Source organism: Mobula birostris, chromosome 2 (assembly GCF_030028105.1).
Source record: "Mobula birostris isolate sMobBir1 chromosome 2, sMobBir1.hap1, whole genome shotgun sequence".
Classification (NCBI taxonomy): Eukaryota; Metazoa; Chordata; class Chondrichthyes; order Myliobatiformes; family Myliobatidae; genus Mobula; species Mobula birostris.
This window is the reverse complement of record NC_092371.1, coordinates 8,065,927-8,089,196: the sequence shown is the minus strand read 5'-3', so window position 1 is coordinate 8,089,196 and position 23,270 is coordinate 8,065,927. Positions and strand designations below refer to the sequence as shown.

General features: G+C 45.2%; 1 protein-coding gene across 3 annotated transcripts in view; it reads left to right on the top strand.

Moving 5' to 3' along the window:
• The window catches only part of adar (adenosine deaminase RNA specific), a 110,362-nt gene that overhangs the window by 69,497 nt on the left and 17,595 nt on the right, over positions 1–23,270 (top strand). For all 3 annotated transcript variants that reach the window (XM_072282127.1, XM_072282117.1, XM_072282108.1), the window contains exons 7-9: positions 1,184–1,337; positions 9,246–9,417; positions 16,473–16,566. In XM_072282127.1, the coding sequence (XP_072138228.1) occupies positions 1,184–1,337; positions 9,246–9,417; positions 16,473–16,566 (420 nt within the window). The remainder of the gene's footprint in view (positions 1–1,183; positions 1,338–9,245; positions 9,418–16,472; positions 16,567–23,270) is intronic.

The window sequence follows — 23,270 nt, the reverse complement described above, 5'->3', positions numbered from 1 at the left end:
GACAGGAAATGTATGAGCTGGGATGGTTTGAGTATCTCAGAAACTACTGGAAACTACCTGGAATCTTCATGCAGAACAGCTATAGAGCTTACAGAGAATGGTGTGAAAAACAAAAAGACATCCAATGAGCAGCAACTCTGTGGGTGAAAGCACCTTGTTAATGAGAGAGGTCAGAAGAGAATGGCCAGCCTGGTTCAAGGTGACAGGAAAGCGACAGAAACTCAAATAACCACACGGTGTGCAGAAGAGCATCTCTGAACACACATGTTGAACTTTGAAGTGGATGGGCTACACCAGCAGAAGACCATGAACATACATGCAGAGGCCACTTTACTGGGTACAGAAGGTACCCCATAAAGTGGTCACTGAGTATGTGTGCTGTCCTTCCTAAATTCCTTATCCGGCTGTGTCCAATTGATTCGAAGTTGAACTAGCAATAATTTCTGATTCCATCATTGCTGAGATAGCAATTCCCAGAACTTCATGAGCAAAGGCTTGCTAGTCTGTGTTCACCTCTCTTGTTGCAGTGGTTTCCCATTGGAATTGTTGATATTTAAAGCATTGCATTTTCATGATAGGAGACCCATGCAGCCCATTAATTCTGTGCTGGATCTCAGAGGAGTTGCCTTCCCCCGTTTCCCCTGACAGGGCATAACTCTAAGGTATTGGGATGAAAATATAGAGGTTCGCAGACTCTCAGTTTGGGTAGGAGTTCATGACATAAGAAAGGTTTGGAGCCCCTGCATTACAGAGGTTTAAGGAGACTCTTCGATAGCCACCTGGATCAAAGAAAAGTGGAGCGCTATTTGGGAAGGAAGGGTTAGGTTGATCTTGGAGTAGGTTAAAGGATCAGTACAACATTGTAGTGCAACAACTGTGCTGTACTGTTCTTTTTCAGAATTCTTTCTTAAGTGCCCATTAACTTAATAATACCCACTTTCACTGAGGGCAAATTTCAGCAGGCAGTTCACCAACCAGCCAGCACAATATAAGTGGAAATAGGGGTGGGGGGGTGGTCCCATGCAGTCACAAGGAGAATGTGCAAACTGCGCACGTTCAGTGCCTCGGGTCAGGATTAGATCGGGCTCACTGGAGCTGATGCCACTCAATCTGGCATGGGAGGACTGAGTGAACGTTATCCAAATTTTGTCTTTTCATGTTCCTCTGGTTCATTGTCCTGAAGGTTTACCTACCAGGCGAAGGTCGGGGGCCGCTGGTTTCCTCCGGTGAGTTCAAGCAGCAAGAAGCAGGCGAAACAGGAGGCAGCAGACGCCGCACTCCGTGTCCTCATTGGCGAAGGTGAGAAGGCAGTGCGGACTGGAGAATTCAGCTCTGAGGTAGGTGCCACAGACCCGGGTGGTTTATGGGGCTGTGATGATGGTCCATTGGAATTAGCCGCACGTGGCATAGATTGGTAAATTGGTTTACTATTGTCACATATACTGAGCTACAATTAAAAAAAGTTTGTTTTGAACCCTGTCCTTACAGGTTATTTAATCACAATAATGTTTTGAGGTAGTAACAGGGAAAAGGAGAATGCAAAATAAAGTGTTACAGTTACAGGAAAAAGTCCAGGCACACAATAAGGTGCAAGGTCACAACGAGGTAGATTATTATATTTTTGTTTTACTTAGTGGTACAAAGCGGAATGGGCCCTTCCGGCCCACTGAGCCACACTACCCAGCAACCCACCGATTTAACCCTAGCCTAATCACAGAACAATTTACAATGACCAATTATCCTACTAACCGGTATGTCTTTGGACAGTGGAAAAAAACCGGAACACCCAGAGGAAACCTATGCAGTCACGGGGAGTACGTTCAAGCTCCTATTAGATGGCGCCAGAATTGAACTCCAAATTCCAACATCCTGAGCTGTAATCGTGTCCCGCTAATGGCCACACTACCGTGGCATCCCCAAGAGTGCACTATTGTACTGGGGCTGCTCGCTCTTGACCACACAAGTGTCTTGACAGTAAGAATTGGCATCATACGCTGCACTCGGCGGTATATGATGGTGACTCTTATTGTCATGGCACATATGTGGTAAAGAGCGGGCAGCCCCAGTGCAGTTTTGGTCCCCTAATCTGAGGAAAGACATCCTTGCCATAGAGGGAGTACAAAGAAGGTTCACCAGATTGATTCCTGGGATGGCAGGACTTTCGTATGATGAAAGACTGGATCGACTAGACTTATACTCGTTGGAATTTAGAAGATTGAGGGGGGATCTTATTGAAACGTATAAAATTCTAAAGGGATTGGACAGGCTAGTTGCAGGAAGATTGTTCCTGATGTTGGGGAAGTTCAGAACGAGGGGTCACAGGATGAGGATAAAGGGGAAGCCTTTTAGGACCGAGATGAGGAAAAACTTCTTCACACAGAGAGTGGTGAATGTGTGGAATCCTCTGCCACAGGAAACAGTTGAGGCCAGTTCATTGGTTATATTTAAGAGGGAGTTAGATATGGCCCTTGTGGCTAAAGGGATCAGGGGGTATGGAGGGAAGGCTAGTACAGGGTTCTGAGTTGGATGATCAGCCATGATCATACTGAATGGCGGTGCAGGCTCAAAGGGCCGAATGGCCTACTCCTGCACCTATTTTCTATGTTTAAGTTACCTCTGCCACTGAATGACAGGACTGACAGGCATGCGCGAGCACAACTGCCGCAGCTTTTCCTCCCAAATCCCCAGGGGAAGTGTCAGCCGATGGCTGGCCGAAGGTGATCAGCTGCGTGTGAGCTGGGAAGTGGCAGATGGTGGGAGGCTGTACTGGGCACACCTGGGTTCTGAGAACAACTCACTGAAAAACTGAGAGAAAACCGCTGGTGGACGGGTTTGTATCTCAGGATATATGAAAGGACATCTGCCTGCTGACCTCTGGGAGCGTTACAGATGCTGCAGCAAGAGCAGCCATGAGGAGCCAGTGATCCATTTCAATAGACCGTGCTGCACTGCAGTGCCTTAAACCCAGGGCAGTGTGTGCTGATCATGCATGGTACAGTGTGTGCAGGGATATTACTGTCAGGCCTGAGGTGGCAGCAGAGAGGGGGAACGGTGGTGAAGTTCCAGGTCTATACCTTCCCTGTGTCATATCAAAGCCTGGCAGATAGGACTCAGGTCGATTGTTGCTTAATTCGCAGAACTTCACCCAGGTCAATGATGTATTTTTCAGTATTACAAGTGACTGCCTGTTGTATAAAACCATGGGGGACACACACAGCGTCAATGAGCTGTCTTTTCCCCAGGAATGGATAGTCCAGAACCAAGGGGGCAGAAGTTTTAAGGTGAGGTTGAGCAAGAAGAGGTGGTGGGGGTATAACCAACGAGCTGCCAGAGGAAGTTGTTAAGGCAGATATAATGACAACATTTTAAAGATAGTTTAAAAGGTTCACTGGTAACGCATACAGCGTAGACGACAGATTTGGGCCCTTGAGCCCATGCCAACATTCAAACTTCCTGCACCTAGCTCTATATCCCTTTAAACCCCATCCCTGCACATACACATCCACATCAAACTCAAATATATTATCGAAGTATGGAGATGTCACCATATACTACCCTGAGATTTGTTTACTTGTGCTTTTTAAATGACACTGAAAAATGATGCTGGTGAGGTAGTAATAGGGGATAAAGAAATGGCATATGAACTTAATGGGTACTTTGCATCTGTCTTCACTGTGGAAGACACTAGCAGTGTGCCAGATGTCCATAAGTGTCGGAGCAAGAGTGAGTGCCATTGCTATTACAAAGGAAAAAGTGCTAGGCAAATTCAAAGGTCTTAAGGTAGATAAAACACCTGGACCAGGTGGACTACATCCCAGAGTCCTGAGAGAGGATGCTGAAGAGATAACAGATGCATTGGTCATGATCTTGGTCAAGAATCACTTGATTCTGGCATGGTCCTGGAGGACTGGAAGATTGTAAATGTCACTCCACTCTTCAAGAAGGGAGGAAGGCAAAAGAAAAGAAATTATAGGCCAGTTAGCCTAACCTCAGTGGTTGGGAAAGTGTTGAGAGTCTATTATTAAGGATGAGGTTTCGGGGTACTTACAGACTAATGATAAAATAAAGTCAGCGTGGTTTCTGTGAAGGGTAATCTTGCCTGACAAATCTGTTAGAGTTCTTCAAGGAAATAGCAAGCAGGATGGACAAAGGAGAGGCAGTGGATGTCAATTACTTGGATTTTCAGAAGGCGTTTGATAAGGTGTCACACATGAGGTTGCTTAACGATAAAATCCAGTGGCATTACAGGAAAGATACTGGCACGGATAGCGGAATGGCTGACAGACGGGAGACAGCGAGTGGAAGTAAAGGGGGCCTTTTCTGCTTGGCTGCCAGAGACTAGTGGTTTTCCTCAGGGATCAGTATTGGGACCACTGCTTTGCCTATTGTTTGTCAATGATTGAGATAATGGAATTGATGGCTTTGTGGCAATGTTTACGGATGATACAAAGATAGCTGGAGGGCTAGGTAGTGCTCAGGAAGCAGGACTTAGACAATTTGGAAGAATGGGCAAAAAAGTGGCAGTAGATGGAATACAGTGTTGGGAAATGTGTGATAATGCATTTTGGTAAAAGGAACAATAGTGCTGACTATTATCTGAATGGGGAGAAGATTCAAACGTCAGAGGTGCAAAGGGACTTGGGATTCATCTCAGAAGGTTAATTTACAGGTTGAGTCTGTGGTAAAGAAGGCAAGTGCAATGTTGGCATTTATTTCAAGGAGAATAGAATATAAAAGCAAAGAGATAATGCTAAGGCTTTATAAGACACTAGTCAACAATATTGTCAACAATATCTCAGAAAGGATGTGTTGTCATTGGAGAGAGTCCAGAAGAGGTTCATGAGGATAATTCTGGGATTGAAGGGATTAGCGTATAAGGAGCATGTGGCAACTTTGGGCCTGTACTCATTGGAATTTAGAAGAATGCCGGGGGGTGGGATAGAATCTCATTGAAACCTACCGAATGTTGAAAGAACTAGATAGGGTGAAGGTGGAGAGGATGTTTCCTTTTGTGGGGGTATCCAGACTAGAGGCCACAGCCTCAAAATTGAGAGGCGATCCTTTAGGACCGAGGTAAGGAGGAATTTTTTTAGCCAAAGAATAGTAAGTCTGGAATGCTTTGCCACAGACTGCAGTGGAGGCCAAATCCATGCATATATATGCGTAAATCCAAGGCAGAAGTTGATCATTTCCTGATTGATCAGAGCATCAAAGGATATGGTGAGAAGGCAGGTGTTTGGGGTTGAGTGGGATCCAGGATCAGCCATGATGGAATGGCGGCGCCTAATTCTGCTCCTATGTCTTATGATCACTTTGTACTTGCCTCCATTGTGTAGTAAATGGCCGTTGTGTGTTCTTTATGCCGGATGTTGGAGACCTGGAGACCCAGAGTCTCCTAGGGAACTACATCTGCGTGAAGTACATTTGGCTGCAGCTCCATGAAGACTGTTAGAAAGCTGGAGGAGCAGCTGGACGTCCTATGGCTTGTACAGGAGAGTGAGGAGATGATTGATCAAAGTTACAGGAGAAGTTGCAGGAGGTGAGTAACAGGGTGACTGTCAGGAGAAATGGAAATGTGAATAGGCAGTTAGGCAGAGCATCCCTGTGGCAATTCCCCTCAATAATAAGTATACCACTTTGGATACTGTTGTGGGGGGTGACCTCCTAGAGGAATTCCATGAAGACTGGGTTATTGGCACTGAGCGTAGGTCTGTGGTGCAGAAGAGTAAGAGGGAGAAGAGGGGAGCAATAGTGATAGGGGTCTGTTTGGTTTGAAAAAACGTATTAAGAATGAAACATTTTTGTTGGTTGATAAAATTAAAGAAATTGATAAGAAATATTCTGTTGCTCCTAGTAAGGAGCTTTATAAACAGAGTTGAACCTCAAATGGAACACAGCATATTATTAACATCCTGGATTGAAAATCAGTTAATGAAAACTAGAAGTGAGTTTTATATTCATAGTGACAAATCGGGTAAATTATTAGCTAATCAGTTGAAAACTGCTTCGGTTAAACATCAAACGATCAAGATTCGTAAATATGATGACACCTTGACAGTTAATCATGACGAGATAAACAAATCTTTTCAAGAATTTTATACCTCCTTATACCACTCTGATTTTCCTCATGATCCCAACACCATGCATGACTTTTTAAGGAAATTGAATTTTCCGAAATTATCACCCAAAGAATGTTTAACATTAGAAACTCCTATTACGGATGAAGAAATAACAGCTATTATTTCTTCAATGAATTCCGGCAAAGCACCTGGTCCAGATGGTTTTATAGTGGAATTTTAAAAGTTTTTTTTTCTTCTCTTTTTTTCTCCTTGGTTGTCTAAAGTTTTTAAAGAAGCAATCAGATTAGATAAATTACCACAATCATTCTACGGTGCTTCTATTTCTTTAATTCTTAAAAAGAATAAAGATCCTACTGATGGTGCATCATGCAGACCGATATCTCTTTTGAATGTAGATTCAAAATTTTTTTCTAAAGTATTAGCAACTAGGTTAGAAAAGGTATTACCTCAAATTACCTTTGTGGACCAAACTGGCTTTATTAAAAATCCTTATTCATCTTTTAATATTAGGAGGTTAATGAATATTGTTTATACTCCTTCACTTAGCTTCTGGAAGGAGATGCTGGCAGGGATGACAGCAGAGCAGCAGCGGCGTGAGTTTCTGGGAAAAACGAGGAAGGTGCAGGATAGGTGTATTCCAAAAATGAAGAAATACTCAAATGGCAAAATAGTACAACTATGGCTGACAAAGGAAGTTGGAGCTAATGTAAAAACAAAAGAGAGGGTAGATGACAAAGCCAGAGGATTGGGAAGTTTTTAAAACCCTTCTGAGAGCAACTGAAACAATCATTAGGAGGGAAAAGATGAAATTGTGGCGACCCATTTTCTAGCACCCACGAACCGGCTCACGAAACAGCGCGCGCAGGCAGAGGGCCGGCCCCAAAAAGGGCACCAGGCCATCTTCACCAGCAGGGGGACAATCCCGCGTGCGGAAAGGGTCTGGGAATATGCATTCCCCACAGCAGTCCCGCCCCAGGGAGGGCGGGAACGGGAAGGCTTTAAAGCAGGCCGCGAAGTTTGAATATATCTCTTTATCGCAACTCCAACTCACTGACTCCGTGTGGTTATTCTAGTGCTGTGTGTAGCACACCGCTACAAAATATCAAAGTAAGCTAGCAAGCAATATCCAAGTAGATAGTAAAACCTTTTTTCAAGTATGCAAAAAATAAGAGAGATGAGAGTGGATATAGGACCACTAGAAAATGAGGCTGGAGAAATAATAATGGGGGATAAGCAGATGGCAGATGAACTAAATAAATATCTTGCATTGATCATCACTATGGAAGACAGTAGCAGTGTGCCAGATGTTGAAGGATGTTGAGGGAAGAGAAGTGAGTGCGGTTACTATTACAGGGGAGAAGGTGCTCAAAAAGCTGAAAGACCAAAAGGCGTACAAGTCACCTGGACCAGATGAACTGCACCCTGGGGTTCTGAAAGAGGTAGTGGTAGAAGTTGTGGAGGCACTAGTAATGATCTTTCCAGAAATCGTTGGACTTTGGCATGGTGCCAGAGGACACTAAAATTGCAAATGTCTTTAAGAAAAGAGAAAGGCAGCAGAAAGAAAATTATAGACCAGTTAGCCTGACCTCTGTGGTTGGGAAGATGTTGGAGTCAGTAGTTGAGGATGAGGTTATGGAGTACTTGCTGACACAGGACAAGATAGGATGGAGTTGCAATGGTTTCCTTAAGGGAAAATTTTGCCTGACGAACCTGTTGGAATTATTTAAGGAGATTACAAGTAGGATAGATAAAGGAGATGCAGTGGATGTTGTATATTTGGACTTCCAGAAGGCCTTTGACAAGGTGCCATACATAAGGTTGCTTACCAAGTTAAGAGCCCATGATGTTACAGGAAAGTTACTGGCATGGTTAGAGCATTGGCTGATTGGTGGAAGCCAGCGAGTGAGAATAAAAGGATTGTTTTCTGGTTGACTGCCAGTGACTCTTGGTATTCCGCAGGGATTACTGTTGGGACTGCTTTTTATGCTGTATATAAATGATGATGGAATAGATGGCTTTGTTGCCAAGTTTGTGGATGATACGAAGATTGGTGGAGGGGCAGGTAGTGTTGAGGAAACAGGTTGGGTGCAGAAAGACTTAGATTAGGAGAATGGGCAAGAGTTGCAAATGAAATGCAGTGTTGGAAATTGCATGGTCATGCACCCTGGTAATAGAAATAAATGTGCAGATGATTTTCTTAACGGTGAGAAAATCCAAAAATCTAAGATGCAAAGTCCTTGGGAGTCCTTGTGCAGAATTCCCTAAAGGTTAACTTGCAAGTAAAGTCTGTGGTGAGGAAAGCAAATGCAATGTTAGCATTCATTTCAAGAGGTCGAGAATACAAGAGCGGGGACGTGATGCTGAGGCTTTATAAGGCACTGATGAGGTTTCATCTTGAGTATTGTGAACAGTTTTGGACTCCTCATCTAAGAAAAGATGTGTTGACATTGGATCAGGTTCAGAGGATGATTTCAGGAGTGGAAGGGTTATCATACAAGGAACATTTGATAGCTCTGGGTCTGTACTCCCTGGAATTTGGGATGAGAGGGGATCTTGTTGAAAGGCCTAGACAGAGCAGATGTGGAAAGGATCTTTCCCATGGTGGCAGAGTTGAGGACAAGAGGGCACAGCCTCAGGTTAGAGGGGCATCCATTTAAAACAGAGATGTGGAGAAATTTATTTGGCCAAAGGGTGGTGAATTTGTGGAATTTATTACCAGGCAGCTGTGGAGGCCAGGTTGTTGGGCATATTTAAGACAGGGCTTAATGAAGTCTTGATTGGGAGACAGCATCAAAGTTACAGGGAGAAGGTCGGGAGTGGGGCTGAGAAGGGGAAAAAAGGATCAGCCATGATTGACGGGCAGAGCAGACTCGATGGTCCAAATGGTCTAATTCTACTCCTGTGTCTTATATGGACCATATGCAGGCAAATGGGACTGGCTTTGGTGGGGATATGGTCAGCATGGACCAGTTGGGCTGAAGGGCCTGTTTCCATGTTTTGTAGATTAACATCAGTGAATGTGCAAAAATATTTTTCCATAAATACTTGGTTCTGCGGGGTTGCGGGGAGCTTGGTTTCAGGCTGGTATATTGGCTGGGTTTAGGTTGGGGTTTAGCCACGCCACTGTCTGCCTCGCGCGCTGCAATTCTCCCTGTTGTCTTCCAGCTGCCCATGTCGGGAGGCACGATGCATGACCAGATTGCCATGCTCAGCCACCAGTGTTTCAACAATCTGACTGCCCGCATTCAACACAGCCTGCTGGGCCGCAAGATCCTAGCCGCCATCATCATGAAGAAGGGCGATGAGGACCTGGGGACCACAGTCAGCCTGGGCACAGGTATGTCATTGCGAGAGGCTGCGTGAATGGCGAAGGGGTCTGTGCTGTCACTGTACTGCCCAGCTGTGTTACATGTCAGGCAGACCAGCTAAATATGTTCAGAGTTCAAAGTAAATTTATTATCAAAGTACATGTATGTCACCATATACTACCCTCATTTTCTTGTGGACGTTCATGGTAAATACAAAGAAACGTAATAGAGTCAATGAAAAACTGCTCCCAAATAAAGATAAACAAACAACGAGTGTGCAAGTACACAAAAATACAATATAATAAATACTGAGAACATGAGTTGTACAATCATTGAAAGTGAGTCCATAGGTTTTTGAATCAGTTCAGTGTTGTGGTGAATGAAGTTATTCGTGTTGATTCAGGAGCCTGATGGTTGCAGGGTAACAACTGTTCCTGAACCTGGTGGTGCGGGACCTAAGGTAGCAAGAAGAGAGCGTGGCCTGGATGATGCTACTCTGCGCATCAACGAAATTCAAATTGTCCACTGTCCGTCACTGTGCAGGACCAGAAACCTTACACCGACAGAAATTGGAATTGCTGTATTATTGTCTCATGTACAGAGATACAGTGAAAAGCATGCCTTGCATATAGTTCACACAGATCAGGTCATTACACAGGGCATTGAGGGAAAACAATAACAGAATGCGGAATAAAGTGTAACAGTTACAGAAAAAGTGAAGTGCAGGTAAACATTAAGTTGCAAGATTATAACAAGGGAGATTGTGAGGTCAAAAGTCCATCTTATCATACTAGAGGACCGTTCAACAGTCTTATAACAGCAGATGGAAGCTGTCCTTGCACCTGATGTTATTTGCTTTCAGGCTTTTTTATCTTTTGCCCAATTATTTGGGATGGGTTGGGTGCTTCACAGGGGCAGCGAAAAGTATAGACAGAGTCTGTGGAGGGGAGGCTGGTTTCTGTGATGTTCTGACTTACAACTCTGTGCAGTTACCAATGCCAGTGTCAGTGGTGCCAACCGATTGCAGCCGATGCCAGTGGGAACAGGGCATTTAGGTTGCAGATCCATTTTCACAGCTGCAGGAGTCTAGGCACTGAATCGCCAAGGTATAGAACCAAGTAACAAACCAAGTGCTGGGAGATCCATTCAGTTTCAGATTCATTTAATTATCACATGTACATCGAAACTATAGTGAAAGACACCATTTGTATTAACAACCAACACACCCAGGGATGTACTGGGGGCAACCTGCGTATGTCGCCTCACATCCGGCGCCAACATTGCATGCCCACAATGTTTGGCAGAACACAACAAGCAACAAAACAACAGCAGCAAAAACAAGCCCCTTTCCTTCCACCCATGCACATACACAGTCCTCCAATCCCAGGAATGGAGTTACTGTCACTGGGTAATCTATCTGTGCTGCATCACCAATATCTGAGATGCTAGGATCATCTCTAGTGGGGGACTGAAGGCTGAAGATGATTTAATTCATTATAATTAAAATACTGAAGGGTTTGATCAAATAAATGGGGCTGTTTTCTTTGGGGATTTAGCAATATAGAGTCATCGAGCAATACAGCACCAATTCTGGCCCTTTGGCCCAACTAGACCATGGTCCCCAGCCAGATGTTCCAATTTCAGTGTTCTGCCCATAGCCTATAAGCACAGCTTAATGATAGTATTGTACCTGCCTTAAATGTTTCCCCCAGCAACTTCCCATGCACTCACCACCCTCTGTGTGAATAGGTTGCCTCTCCTTTAAAATCTTTCCCCCCTCACCCCAAATTTATGCCCCCAAGTTTTGGACTCCAATATCCTGGGGAAAAGACTGTATCTCATAGAAACAAAGAAGACCTACAGCACAATACAGGCCCTTCAGCCCACAATGCTGTGCCGAACATGTACTTACTTTAGAAATTACCTAGGGTTACACATAGCTCTCTATTTTTCTAAGCTCTATGTATCTATCCAGGAGTCTCTTAAAAGACCCTATGGTATCTGCCTCCACCACTCTTGCTGGCTGCCCATTCCACACACTCACCATGCTCTGTGTGTAAAAAAAAAAAAACAAAAAAACAACTTACCCCTGATATCTCCTCTGTACCTACTTCCGAGCACCTTAAAACTGTGCCCTCTCGTGTTAGCTATTTCAGCCCTGGGAAAAAGCCTCTGACTATCCATATGATTGATGCTTCTCTATCAGGTCACCTCTCATCCTCCATGGCTCCAAGGAGAAAAGGCCAAGTTCACTCATGCTCCCCAATCCAGGCAACATCCTTGTAAATATCCTCTGCACCCTTTCTATAGTTTACACATCCTTCCTGTAGTGAGGTGACCAGAACTGAGCACAGTACTCCAAGCGGGGACTGACCAGGGTCCTATACAGCTGTAACATTACCCCTCAGCTCTTGAACTCAGTCTCACAGTTGATGAAGGCCAGTACACCATATGCCTTTTTAATCAACCTGCGCAGCAGCTTTGAGTGTCCTATGGATTCGGACCCCAAGATCTCTCTGATCCTCCACACTGCTAAGAATCTGACCATTAATACTATATTTTGCCATCATATTTGACCTATCAAAATGAACCACTTCAGACTTGTCTGGATTGAACTTTATCTGCCACTTCTCAGCCCAGTTTTCATCCTATTGGTGATGCGCTGTAACATCTGACAACCCTCCACACTATTCACAACACCCCCAACCTTTGTGTCTTCAGCAAATTTACTAACCCATCCTTCCACTTCATCATCCAGGTCACTCATAAAAATCACGAAGAGTAGAGGTCCCAGAAAGATCCCTGAGGCACACCACTGGTCACCGACCTCCATGCAGAATATGACCCATCTACATCCACTCCTTGCCTTTCGTGGGCAAGCCGATTCTGGATCCACAAAGCAATGTCCCCTTGGATCCCATGCCTTCTTACTTTCTCAATAAGCCTTGCATGAGGTACCTTATCAAATGCCTTGCTGAAATCCATATACTGTACATCTACTGCTCTACCTTCATCAATGTATTTAGTCGCATCCTCAAAAAGTTCAATCAGGCTCGTAAGGCATGACCTGCCTTTCGCAAAGCCATGCTGACCATTCCTAATCATACTATGCCTCTCCACATGTTCATAAATCCTGCCTGTCAGGATCTTCTCCATCATCTTAAAAATCACTGAAGTAAGACTCACTGGTCTGTAATTTCTTGGGCTATCTCTACTCCCTTTCTTGAATAAGGGAACAACATCTGCAATCCTCCAGTCCTCTGGAACCTTTCTCACCCCCATTGAAGATCACTGTCAGAGGCTCAGTAATCTCTTTCCTCACCTCCCACAGTAGCCTGGGGTATATCTTGTCCAGTCCCGGTAGCTTATCCAACCTGATGCTTTCCAAAAGCTCCAGCATATCCTCTTTCTTAATGTCTATATGCTCAAGCTTTTCAGTCTGCTGTAAGTCATCCCTACAGTCACCAAGGTCCTTTCCCGTAGTGAATACTGAACCAAAGTACTCAGTAAGTACCCCCACTACCTCCTCCGGTTCCATACACACTTTTCCGACTTTTCTGACTTGCTTATCTATGCGTTTCATAACTTTAAACACCTCTATATGGCCGTGCCTCATTCTGCTATGTTCCAAGGATTTAAAAACCTTGCTTTGCCTCTCCCTATAACCCAGGCCCTCTAGTCCTGACCAGTTTTTCAATTTTCTTTCCGTGCTCTTTTAGTATAAAAAGTTGATGGTAGTGAGCTTTTTATTTATTTATTAGTGTACAACATGGAATAGGCCCTTCAAGCCACACCACCCAGCAATCCTACAATCTAATCCTAACCTAAGCACGGGGCAATTTGCGATGACCAATTCACCTACCAACTGGTACATCTTTGGAATGTGGGAGGAAACCCACATGGCCACGAGGTACTGTAAAGCATTGTGCTAACCTACACTACCATTCCACCCCAGTTATTACTGTAGCATAGAAAGCTTTGTCTTATAGTCCTTGTGACATTAGCAACTGGATCTTTTGAAGAATAAATTGGATATAGGTTTTGCATAAAGGTAGAGTCACTTTCAGGAAGAGTTGCACATGATAGGCCAAATGGCTGACTACTGTGCAATTAATTTGCTGTTGCTGGGAACATCCCACATATTCATTGCATTCAGTCTATTTCCTTGGAGGCACTGAGGATTCTCTACACGTAGAGATTAGATTAGGCTGGTGAAGTCTGCAGCACACTGACTTTATTGGATGAGGATCTGGGGAGATATTGTTGGAGGATTTTTGCAAATGTTTGATATTTTGCCTGCTTCAGATTGTTCCCTCAGGAAGCTTGGTGGTAGCTCCACAACTTTATGGGAAGTCGGGTTCTTAGACAATACTTTCAAATAAAGCAGAATTTTTGGAATTCTGCTGAACAAGGGTCACATTTAGAGTTAATGTTGAGAAAGTCACACCAGCCTTGCCAGCGCTACTAACTCAGCCACAAAAACCGTTGCAGCTGAGCACAAATTAGTGCAGGAAAACTGCTTACTTGCAGTGTCAGCTTTCAACACTGCTGGGGCAAGGCCACCAGGAGAGAGGCTTGCAGCAAAACTCTCACTATACCGTCCCATCACACACTCCCGGGATCAGGCACAGAGTGAAGCTTCCTCTACACCGTCCCTTTACACACTCCTGGTGTCAGACACAGAGTGAAGCTCCCTCCACACTGTCCCATTACACACTCCTGGTGTCAGACACAGAGTGAAGCTCCCTCTACACTGTCCCATCACACACTCCAAGGGACAGGCACAGGGTGAAGCTCCCTCCACACTGACCCATCACACACTCCTGGGGACAGACACAGCGGGAAGCTCCCTCTACACCATCCTCTCACACACTCCCGGGGTCAGATTCATATTGCACTTTGTTAACTGCACAGATAATCCACAAAAAGGGAGCTGTTGCATCCTGATGCTTTTGCGATCCAAAGGTTCTTCAGAAGTTAAGAATGAGCCATAAAACTTGTTGCTTATGATTGTTTAGTTAAATGTTACCAGAGTAAAGGACAGAAGGGAGGAAGCAAGGAGAGAGAACAAAGAAAGAAAAAGAAATAGGCAGACAAGAAAAGTGTGGGGCAAAGAGAGAGACACAAAGTAGCATAGTCGTCTTGTTCCAGACTACTGATAACAGAAATTCCATTGATAATATTAGTCAATCAGATGGCCAGATCCAAGTAATGTGACAACCACCACTGAAAATACAGAGGCAATTGTAACCACTGAAAAACTCACTGATCAATCGCGTGTATGTAGGTAATTGTATAAAAATACAAACAACTATAAGGAAGTAAATTCCAAGAAAAATAACAAATCTACTGCCCAATGCAACAGAGCAGAGTATAAAATATAAGTAATTATATCCTGTCAATTGGATTTAGTTAACACTTTCTCAGTCTCAGTCTCTAACCCCATCATTTGAACAGGCGGACATGCTGAATAATAGGGAATCATCTGTTCACAGCAGCAGGGATTCATTCAGTACAAATCACCAGAAAACAAAAGCACTCCTGGAGTTGTAATTTTTGTTTTTATTTTCTGTTTGCTTTATCTAAGCTGTTCTTTGATCTAGAGTGGATTTCTGCTGGACTGTTACTGGAAATTTAACTAACACAAGCAATCTCCACATAACCAGAGCAAACAACATACTGAGACAGCAAGGTCTGAAATGGGCTGTGGTTTTTTTCCATTGTAACTTGAAGTGGATGGGCTACAGGATTAAGTACACTCCTGTATTAGGTACACTAAAGTGGCTACTGAGTGTAGGTACTTGTACCAGTCAAGTTGTGAGGTTGTGGTTTGGATTGCAGAGAATGAACATGAGTTTGGCATAAACCTTGATCCATTTTTTGCTGAAATCATCATAAAGGCCATGCTCTCTTCTCACTGCTGCCATCAGGAAGGATGTCCCACACCACCGTTCCACCATCAGGTTCCTGAACCAGCATGGATGAGTTCACTGGTCACTACTCTGAACTGATTCCACAACCAACAGACTCACTTTTGAGGACTCTACAGATTTTGTTCTCAGTATTAATTCATTTATGTTTTATATTATTATTTGCACAGTTTGTCTTCTTTTGCATTGGTTGTTTGTCAGTCTTTGTGTATAGTTTTTCATCGGTTCTATTGTATTTCTCTGTTCTGGTTCAAGTTCAAGTTTAATTGCACGCAATCAAACATGAATACCCATAAATACAGCCAAACAAAACAGCGTTACTCCAGGCCAAGGTGCAGAATACAGTACAAAGCACAAGGCACAAATAGCACATAAAATATTTCAGTAAAATACAGTCAAACAAAAAATATAGTCCAACACTCTGAGTCCTTGAATGTTGCAGCAGTCTGCAGTCGAACATAATATGTCTTGTCTTCTGCCAAGCGAACATGGGTGGGGGGGGGGTCAGCACAGACTCCAGCGTGTTGGCTGCCACACCGCACTGCCCCTGGCTCCCTGGTGGAGTGCACAGAGTCCAAAGTCTCCCTCCTGGGCAGCTGTAAACAGGCAACACTGCGGCTTGAGGCCTAGCCACACAGCTCCCCATCTAACGGGATCTACCTTCCTCTCTGAATGCCTGTAAGAAAATGAGGTAGTATAATGTGACATATACATATTTCGATAATGTATTTACTATCATAGTCATACTTTATTGATCCCAGGGGAAATTGGTTTTCATTACAGTTGCACCATAAATAATTAAATAGTAATAAAACCATAAATAGTTAAATAGTAATATGTAAATTATGCCAGGGAATAAGTCCAGGACCAGCCTATTGGCTCAGGGTGTCTGACCCTCCAAGGGAGGAGTTGTAAAGTTTGATGGCCACAGGCAGGAATGACCTCCTATGATGCAAGTTTTGAAGTTTGAGCAAGCAAACGGAGGATAATTGCTGACAATTTCTGGGTGTGGTGAAAGTCCTCCCAGTTGGTGCTGCCCCATGCTGGGAGCTATGACTGGTATTCTGGTTACCTCTCCATTGGTTGAAAGCTCCTGTCGATGTCAGAATTCACTGCGGGTTCACTGACGTTGGTACACTCTTGCTTCCTGGCAGGTAACCGATGCGTTAAGGGGGAAGAGCTGAGCCTCAAAGGAGAGACTGTTAACGACTGTCATGCTGAGATTATCTCACGGAGGTGCTTCATAAGGTAATGTTCACTGCAGAATGGAGGGAGACGGTGGTGGGGCGGGGTGGAGGTTCTTGCATAGCCTTTTCGGTTAATGGGCTAATGATGAAGATCACAGTTTAGATTCTTAGCTACACCTTAGCATTCATTTTTTAGGTCCTGATAGCCAGTCAGTCCCTAGAACCTCCAGTTTTGAAGAACAATTCCACTTAGACTGCTGGTTAGCTCAGTTGCTGAGAGTGTGGTGCTAGTGATGCCAAGGTCGCGGGTTCAGTCCACTTACGGGCCAGTTGTATGGGGGCAGCACAGTAGCATAGCGGTTAGCACAGTCGCTTTACAGAGAGAGCCAGCTGTCAGGCTTCAGTGTAAGAAATTCGTGCCCACATCCCTGAGCACGTGGTTTCTGTAGTAGCATTATGCTAACCGCCTCCTCCCCGTGGGGCTACCCACTACCTTTCCTTGTGGGAGGAGTCTCAGGTGTGAAATTAATATCAGTGTGAGCGACATTAAAAATTGTTTAATATCATTTCCAGGAGAGCAGTACAGCACAAAAGAAAAACACAGTAAGATAAAGAGAGCAATTTTTTAAAAAATACATTGATTGTATGTCTATAAAGTGACACAGGAGACTGTACAGACGGTGACTGACAGGAATGATAAAGTAGTGGTGGAGGGGTGAGTTAGTAGGTGGAGGTGTTGATCAGCTTCACTGCTTGGGGAAGGTAACTGTTCTAAGTCTGGTGGTCCTGGGGTGGATGCTATGTAGGGTGGGTGTGAACCTTTATGATGACACTGGCCTTTTTCCAGTGGCACTTCTCTGTGCATCTTGATGGTGAGTGATGTGTTGGGCTGTTTAACTACTGGTCGTAGAGCCTTCCTGTCCTCTGCAGTGTAATTTCCATACCACACAGTGATGCAGCATGTTAGGATGCTCCTCATTGTAGAAGATTGTGAGTATAGGTGTGCATAGACCAGCTCTGTTCAGCCTCCTCAGAAATTAGAGGCATTGGTGACAGTGCTCAGCAGAAATGCTACACTCAGAGGATAATTTTTCCTTCTCCCCTTCTTGCTCCTCCACAACATGTAATTAAAGTTGGCCTCATCTCTTAATGGGCAGGCAACCAAATCCCTGCAGATCCATTATTAAATTCTCTCACTGGGGTCCTGTGTTGTTTAGTGCCATCTGCAGCACAGTTAACCTTGAATTGCCTGCAAGGGCCTTCGAACCACATTCCCACTCCGCTCTTCTCTCCTTGTGCAGCTCTTCCCCTAATGAATTAAAATTCTAAAATTTAAAAACTAATTTTTCTCTGCCCACCCCAACCTCCTCCTGTACCAGATTTGCGAGCGGGAGGTATGACAATGAATCTGTGGAGGATCCTGAGGGTGGGAGACCTTCTCCCTGGAACAGATGGTTTTGGATTGGCGTGCATGCTATTTCTCGTCATCCTGGAAAGGACAAACAATGTGGTTTTGGTTTTCGCAGCTTTTGGGGGGGGTGCGGGATGCGGAATCATTCGCTGCTGGCCGTTTATTATGATAAGCCAGAGCAGGCACAGACTGCACAGGATTAATTACGGGAATACTATAAAGCCAGCAATCAGCCTGTTACCAGCAGCTTTTTCAGGTGCTTGAGCAAGATGTGGAATAGACAGTAATGTTCAGTGTCGTATTCCCACTTCTCTCTCTATTCCTGCTTTAGAAATCATACATTTGCTTTTAATATCCTTCCCAGAGCATTGTGGCTTCTAAATTAATTATTTGTTTTATTTATTCGGTGATAGAGCACAGTCACAGGCCTTTCTGGCCCAACGAGCCTGCACCGCCCAGTTACGCTCATAAAACCAATTAACCTACTAACCTGTACGTCTTTGGAATGTGGGAGGAAACCGCAGCACCTGGAGCAAACCCACGTGGTCATGGGGAGAACACACAAGCCCCCTATAGACAGTAGCAAGATTGAACCTGGGTGACCGGTGCCGTAATAGCATTACACTGCCATGCCGCCCAGTGTTCCCTACTAGCGCACGAAGGAAGTTAAACTGCGCTCAGCAGGTTGTCACCCTCTACCTCATGTTCAGTAGATTCCGTGATCGTACACAGTCACGTTTCCTTTTCTGGTTTCTGATGCAGGCGGAGTTGACAACGTGCAATGATTTGTCTGCAGATTTTAGAACTGGTTTATTTATAGTACTTTTATTGAAAACATCAGTGCATGTATGTTGTCACGGGGCAAAAAAGGTGCACAGCACAAGATTTTTGCACACATTGGTTGTTACAAATTAGATGGAACATTGGTGCTACCCCACCTCTGGAATCCCCTGTGGGTATTAACCCCAGTGCCTTTTCCCCTACCTCACCTTCCCTTTATCTTGTTAATACCAGCATGTACACCTTGATGCTTTTGCAATCCAAGGTTCTTTGGAATTCAAAAACAAGGCATAGAAACTTGCTGCTTTTATTAAGTGTTACAAGGGTGAAAAACACACGAGAAAGAAAAGCCAAGGGAACAAAAAAAAACATAGTCATGGTCGTCTTAAATTTAGCATTAAGAAAACAACATTCTAGTGATGACAATTAACCTAGAAAATAGCCACATTCAAGTAATGTGACTGACACCTACTGTTGAAAACTAAAAAGCTTTGAGAAGTACGGGTATCTTCCCCTCTGCCATCCAAATATTACCTATGAACATTACCTCACAACTTTTATTTCTAGTTTTGCACTTTAATCATTTAATATGAAGTATATTTACTTAGAGTCATTCAGTTTTTTTTCTATTATTGTATGTACTGCTGTCACAAAGTTAACAAATTTCACAACGTACCAGAGGGCATGCATTGAAAGTTAGAGGGGGTAGGTTCAAGGGGTGCGTGAGGGGTAAGTTTTTTTAACTGAAAGAGTGGTGGATGCCTGGAATGCACAGCCTGGTATGGTTGTAATGGCAAATACGTTGGAGGCTTTTAAGAGATGTTTGGATAGGCACATGGATGTAAGGATGTGTACATGGTGTAGGCAGGAGGGATTAGTGTTTTGATTTGCTTTTTAGCTGGTTCAATGTTCTATGTGCTGGTGACACTGACCTTGACTCTGATTCAGCTGTATCGTAATTATTGGGAAACACACTGAACAATTAAATGTATAGTGCCAATTATATAACAGTACAAACAAGCATAGGAAAGTTAAACTACAAATAAAAGACAATTCTACACCCCAGTCCAGCACAACGGGAAAGGGGGTAGCCTGCAGCTATCAATGTGCTCCTGGCCCCTGCTTCCCTGTGATCTCACCAACACTTCAAACAACAAACAAGAGAAAATCTGCAGATGCTGGAAGTCCAAGCAACACACACAAAATGCTGGAGGAACTCAGCAGGCCAGGCAGCATCTATGGAAAGGAGTACAGTTGATGTTTCGGGCAGAGACCCTTCAGCAGGATTGAAGAAAAGAAGCTGGAGAAAATTTTAAAGGTGTGGGGGAGGGGAGAGAGAAACACAAGGTGATAGGTGAAACCTGAAGGGGGAAGGGTGAAGTAAAGAGCTGGGAAGTTGGTAAAAGAGATACAGGGCTGGAGAAGGGGGAGTTGATAGAAGAGGACAGAAGGCCATGGAAGAAGAAAAGGGGGGGAGAAGCACCAGTGGGAGATGATGGGCAGGCAAGGAGGTAAGGTGAGAGAGGGAAAGGGAGATGGGGAATGGCAAAGGGACGGAGGGGTGGCATTATCAGAAGTTTGAAATCGATGTTCATGCCATCAGATTGGAGGCTACCCAGACAGAATATAAAATGTTGTTCCCCCAACTTGAGTGTGGCCTCATCGTGACACTGGAGGAGGCCGTGGATAGTCACCATCAATGCCGGTTCCAATGACCTCGGACGCCTCCAAAAGTGCCGACTGCGCCACCACCAACTCCTGATGCCGGCCTGGAGGCCTACACATACTACAGATATCTCCCATCCACCCCGTCTCCCCTTCGCCCACCACCAGCTCTCGGGACCTCAGAGACACCATCTTTCTCTCACCCCACCATCCCTGAACACACCTAACCTCCCTTCCCCTCGGGCAGTACCAGGCCCCTTCCCACCTCCAATCCCAGGTCTTCACCATTCCCTCTGACGTTCCCCTCTCTGAGGCAGTACATTCTGTGCTTAGTAAGGGCCTCACCTTTGTCCCCCTGTGCCCACACCTCAGTGAGTTCTGCGCCCGCCACGATGCTAAGCTGTTCTTCCGCCGCCGTCAAGCCGATTTCTTTGACAAGGACTCTCCACCCCGCACCAATAATCCCTTCTCCAGTCTTCAACCCTCCTCCACTTCCTGGCCTTCTGCCTGCTCTGGACCTTTTCATTGCCAACTGTCAACAGGACATCAACAGTCTCAACTTCAACATTCCTCTCTCCACTCCCTCCGTACTAATCCTAACCTCACCATCAAACCCACAGACAAGGGAGGTGCTGTAGTAGCCTGGTGTACTGACCTCTACCTTGCTGAATCCCAGTGACAACTCTCAGACACATCCTCTTACCCCTCAAACAGGACTCCACTAAGTAGCACCAGGCTATTGTCTCCCACACCATCACAAACTTTCTTAACTGGGGATCTCCCATCCACCGCCATCAACCTCTTAGTTCCTGCACCCTGTACCTCCCGTTTCTGCCTCCTACTCAAGATCCACAAACCCGCTTATCCAGGTAGACCCATTGTTTCAGCTTGTTCCTGCCCCACTGAACTCGTATCTGCACACCTTGACTCTGTCTTATCCCCCCTAGCTCAGTCCCTTCCTACCTACATCCGTGACACCTCACACACTCTTGATCTTTTCAATGATTTCCGGTTCCCTGGACCCCATCATCTTATTTTCACTATGGATGTCCAGTCCCTATACACCTCTATCCCCCTTCGGGAAGGCCTCTGGACACCAGACCCAACCAGTTCCCCTCGACCACCACTCTCCTCAGTCTAGCAGAACTTGTCCTCATCTTAATAATTTCTCCTTTTGCCTCTTCCACTTCCTTCAAACAAAAGGTGTAGCCATGGGCACTCACGTGAATTCCAGCTATGCCTGCTTGTTTGTCGGCTACTTGGAACAGTCTATGTTCCAAGCTTACACTGGTGACCGTCCCGCACTCTTCCTACACCTCGGCGATTTCATCCACCCTGCCCTCAAATTAACCTGGTCTATTCCGACACCTCCCTCCCCTTTCTCAATTTCTGTCTCTGTCTCTGGAGACAGCTTATCTACTGATGTCTATTACAAACCCACGGATTCTCACAGCTACCTGGACTATATCTCCTCCCACCCTATTAGTTGTAAAAATGACACCCCCTTCTCTCAATTACTCCATCTCCATCACATCTGCTCTTAGGATGAGGCTTTTCATTCCAGAATTACGGAGGAGATGTCCTTCTTCAAAGAAAGGGGCTTTCCTTCCTCCACCATCAACACTACCTTCACCTGCATCTCTTCCATTTCACCTCATCCTCGCGCCACACTGCCAGTGATAGGGTTTTTTTGTTATCTACCACCCCACCAGCCTCCACGTCCAGCACATAATTCTCCGCAACTTCCACCATCTCCATCTGGATCCCACCACCAAGTCTTTCCCTCCCCCCCTACTTTCTACTTTCTGTAGGGATCACTCTCTTGTCCATTTGTCCCTCCCCACTGATCCCCTGGTGCTTGACCTTTCCAGTGGGACAAGTGCTGCACCTGCCCCTACACCACCTCCCTCACTACCATGCAGGGCCCTAAGCAGTCCTTCCAGGTTTGGCGACACTTCACCCGAAAGTCTGTTGGGGTCTTATACTGTGTCCGGTGCTCCCGGTGTGGTCTCCTGTATATCGATGAGACCTGGCGTAGATTGGGAGACCACTTTGCCGAGCACCTACTCTCCTTCCGCCAGAAAATGAGGAGTCTCTCAGTAGCCGCCCATTTTAATTCCATTTCCCATTCCCATTCCAATACTCTATCCATAGCCTCCTCCATTGTCGTGATGAGGCCACACTCAGGTTGGAGGAACAACACCTTATATTCTGTCTGGGTAGCCTCCAACCTGATGGCATGAACATCAATTTCTCAAACTTCCAGTAATGCCCCCCACCCCACTTCACCATTCTGCATCCCCTTTTCCCTCTCTCACCTTGTCTCCTTGCCCGCCCATTGCCTTGCTCTATGATCCTCCCCCCATTTTCTTTCTTCCACGGCCTTTTGTCCTCTCCTATTAGATTCCCCCTTCTCCAGCCATGTATCTTTCACCAATCAACTTCCCAGCTCTTTACTTCTTCCCTCCCCCTCCCAGTTTCACCTATCACCTTGTATTTCTTTCTCCTCTCCCCCTGCCTTTTAAATCTACTCCTCAGCTTTTTTCCCCCCATAGATGCTGTCTGGCCTGCTGAGTTCCTCCAGCATTTTGTGTGTGTTGCTAACACTTCAAACAAGCCTGACACTCCACCTTCCTCTTCCTCACCCTGCACCCCCCAACCCCTTCCCCGTAGATATTAAGAGCTCCCCTCTCCTTGTAGAGGCAGGCGTGTCCCTGTGACCTAGTTTCCTCACGTAGATTTATTGAAACTCCGGGAGAGGGCCTTGCAAGTACCTGGTGTGCCTTCCACCTGTAGCTATTAAACATGTCGCTGGGGACCAGCCTTTCCCCATAGATACTGACACACTGTCTCTGCTCTGAGCTACAGTGCATCCTGTCACTGCCCTCCTGGGGGCTGCATGGACTCAC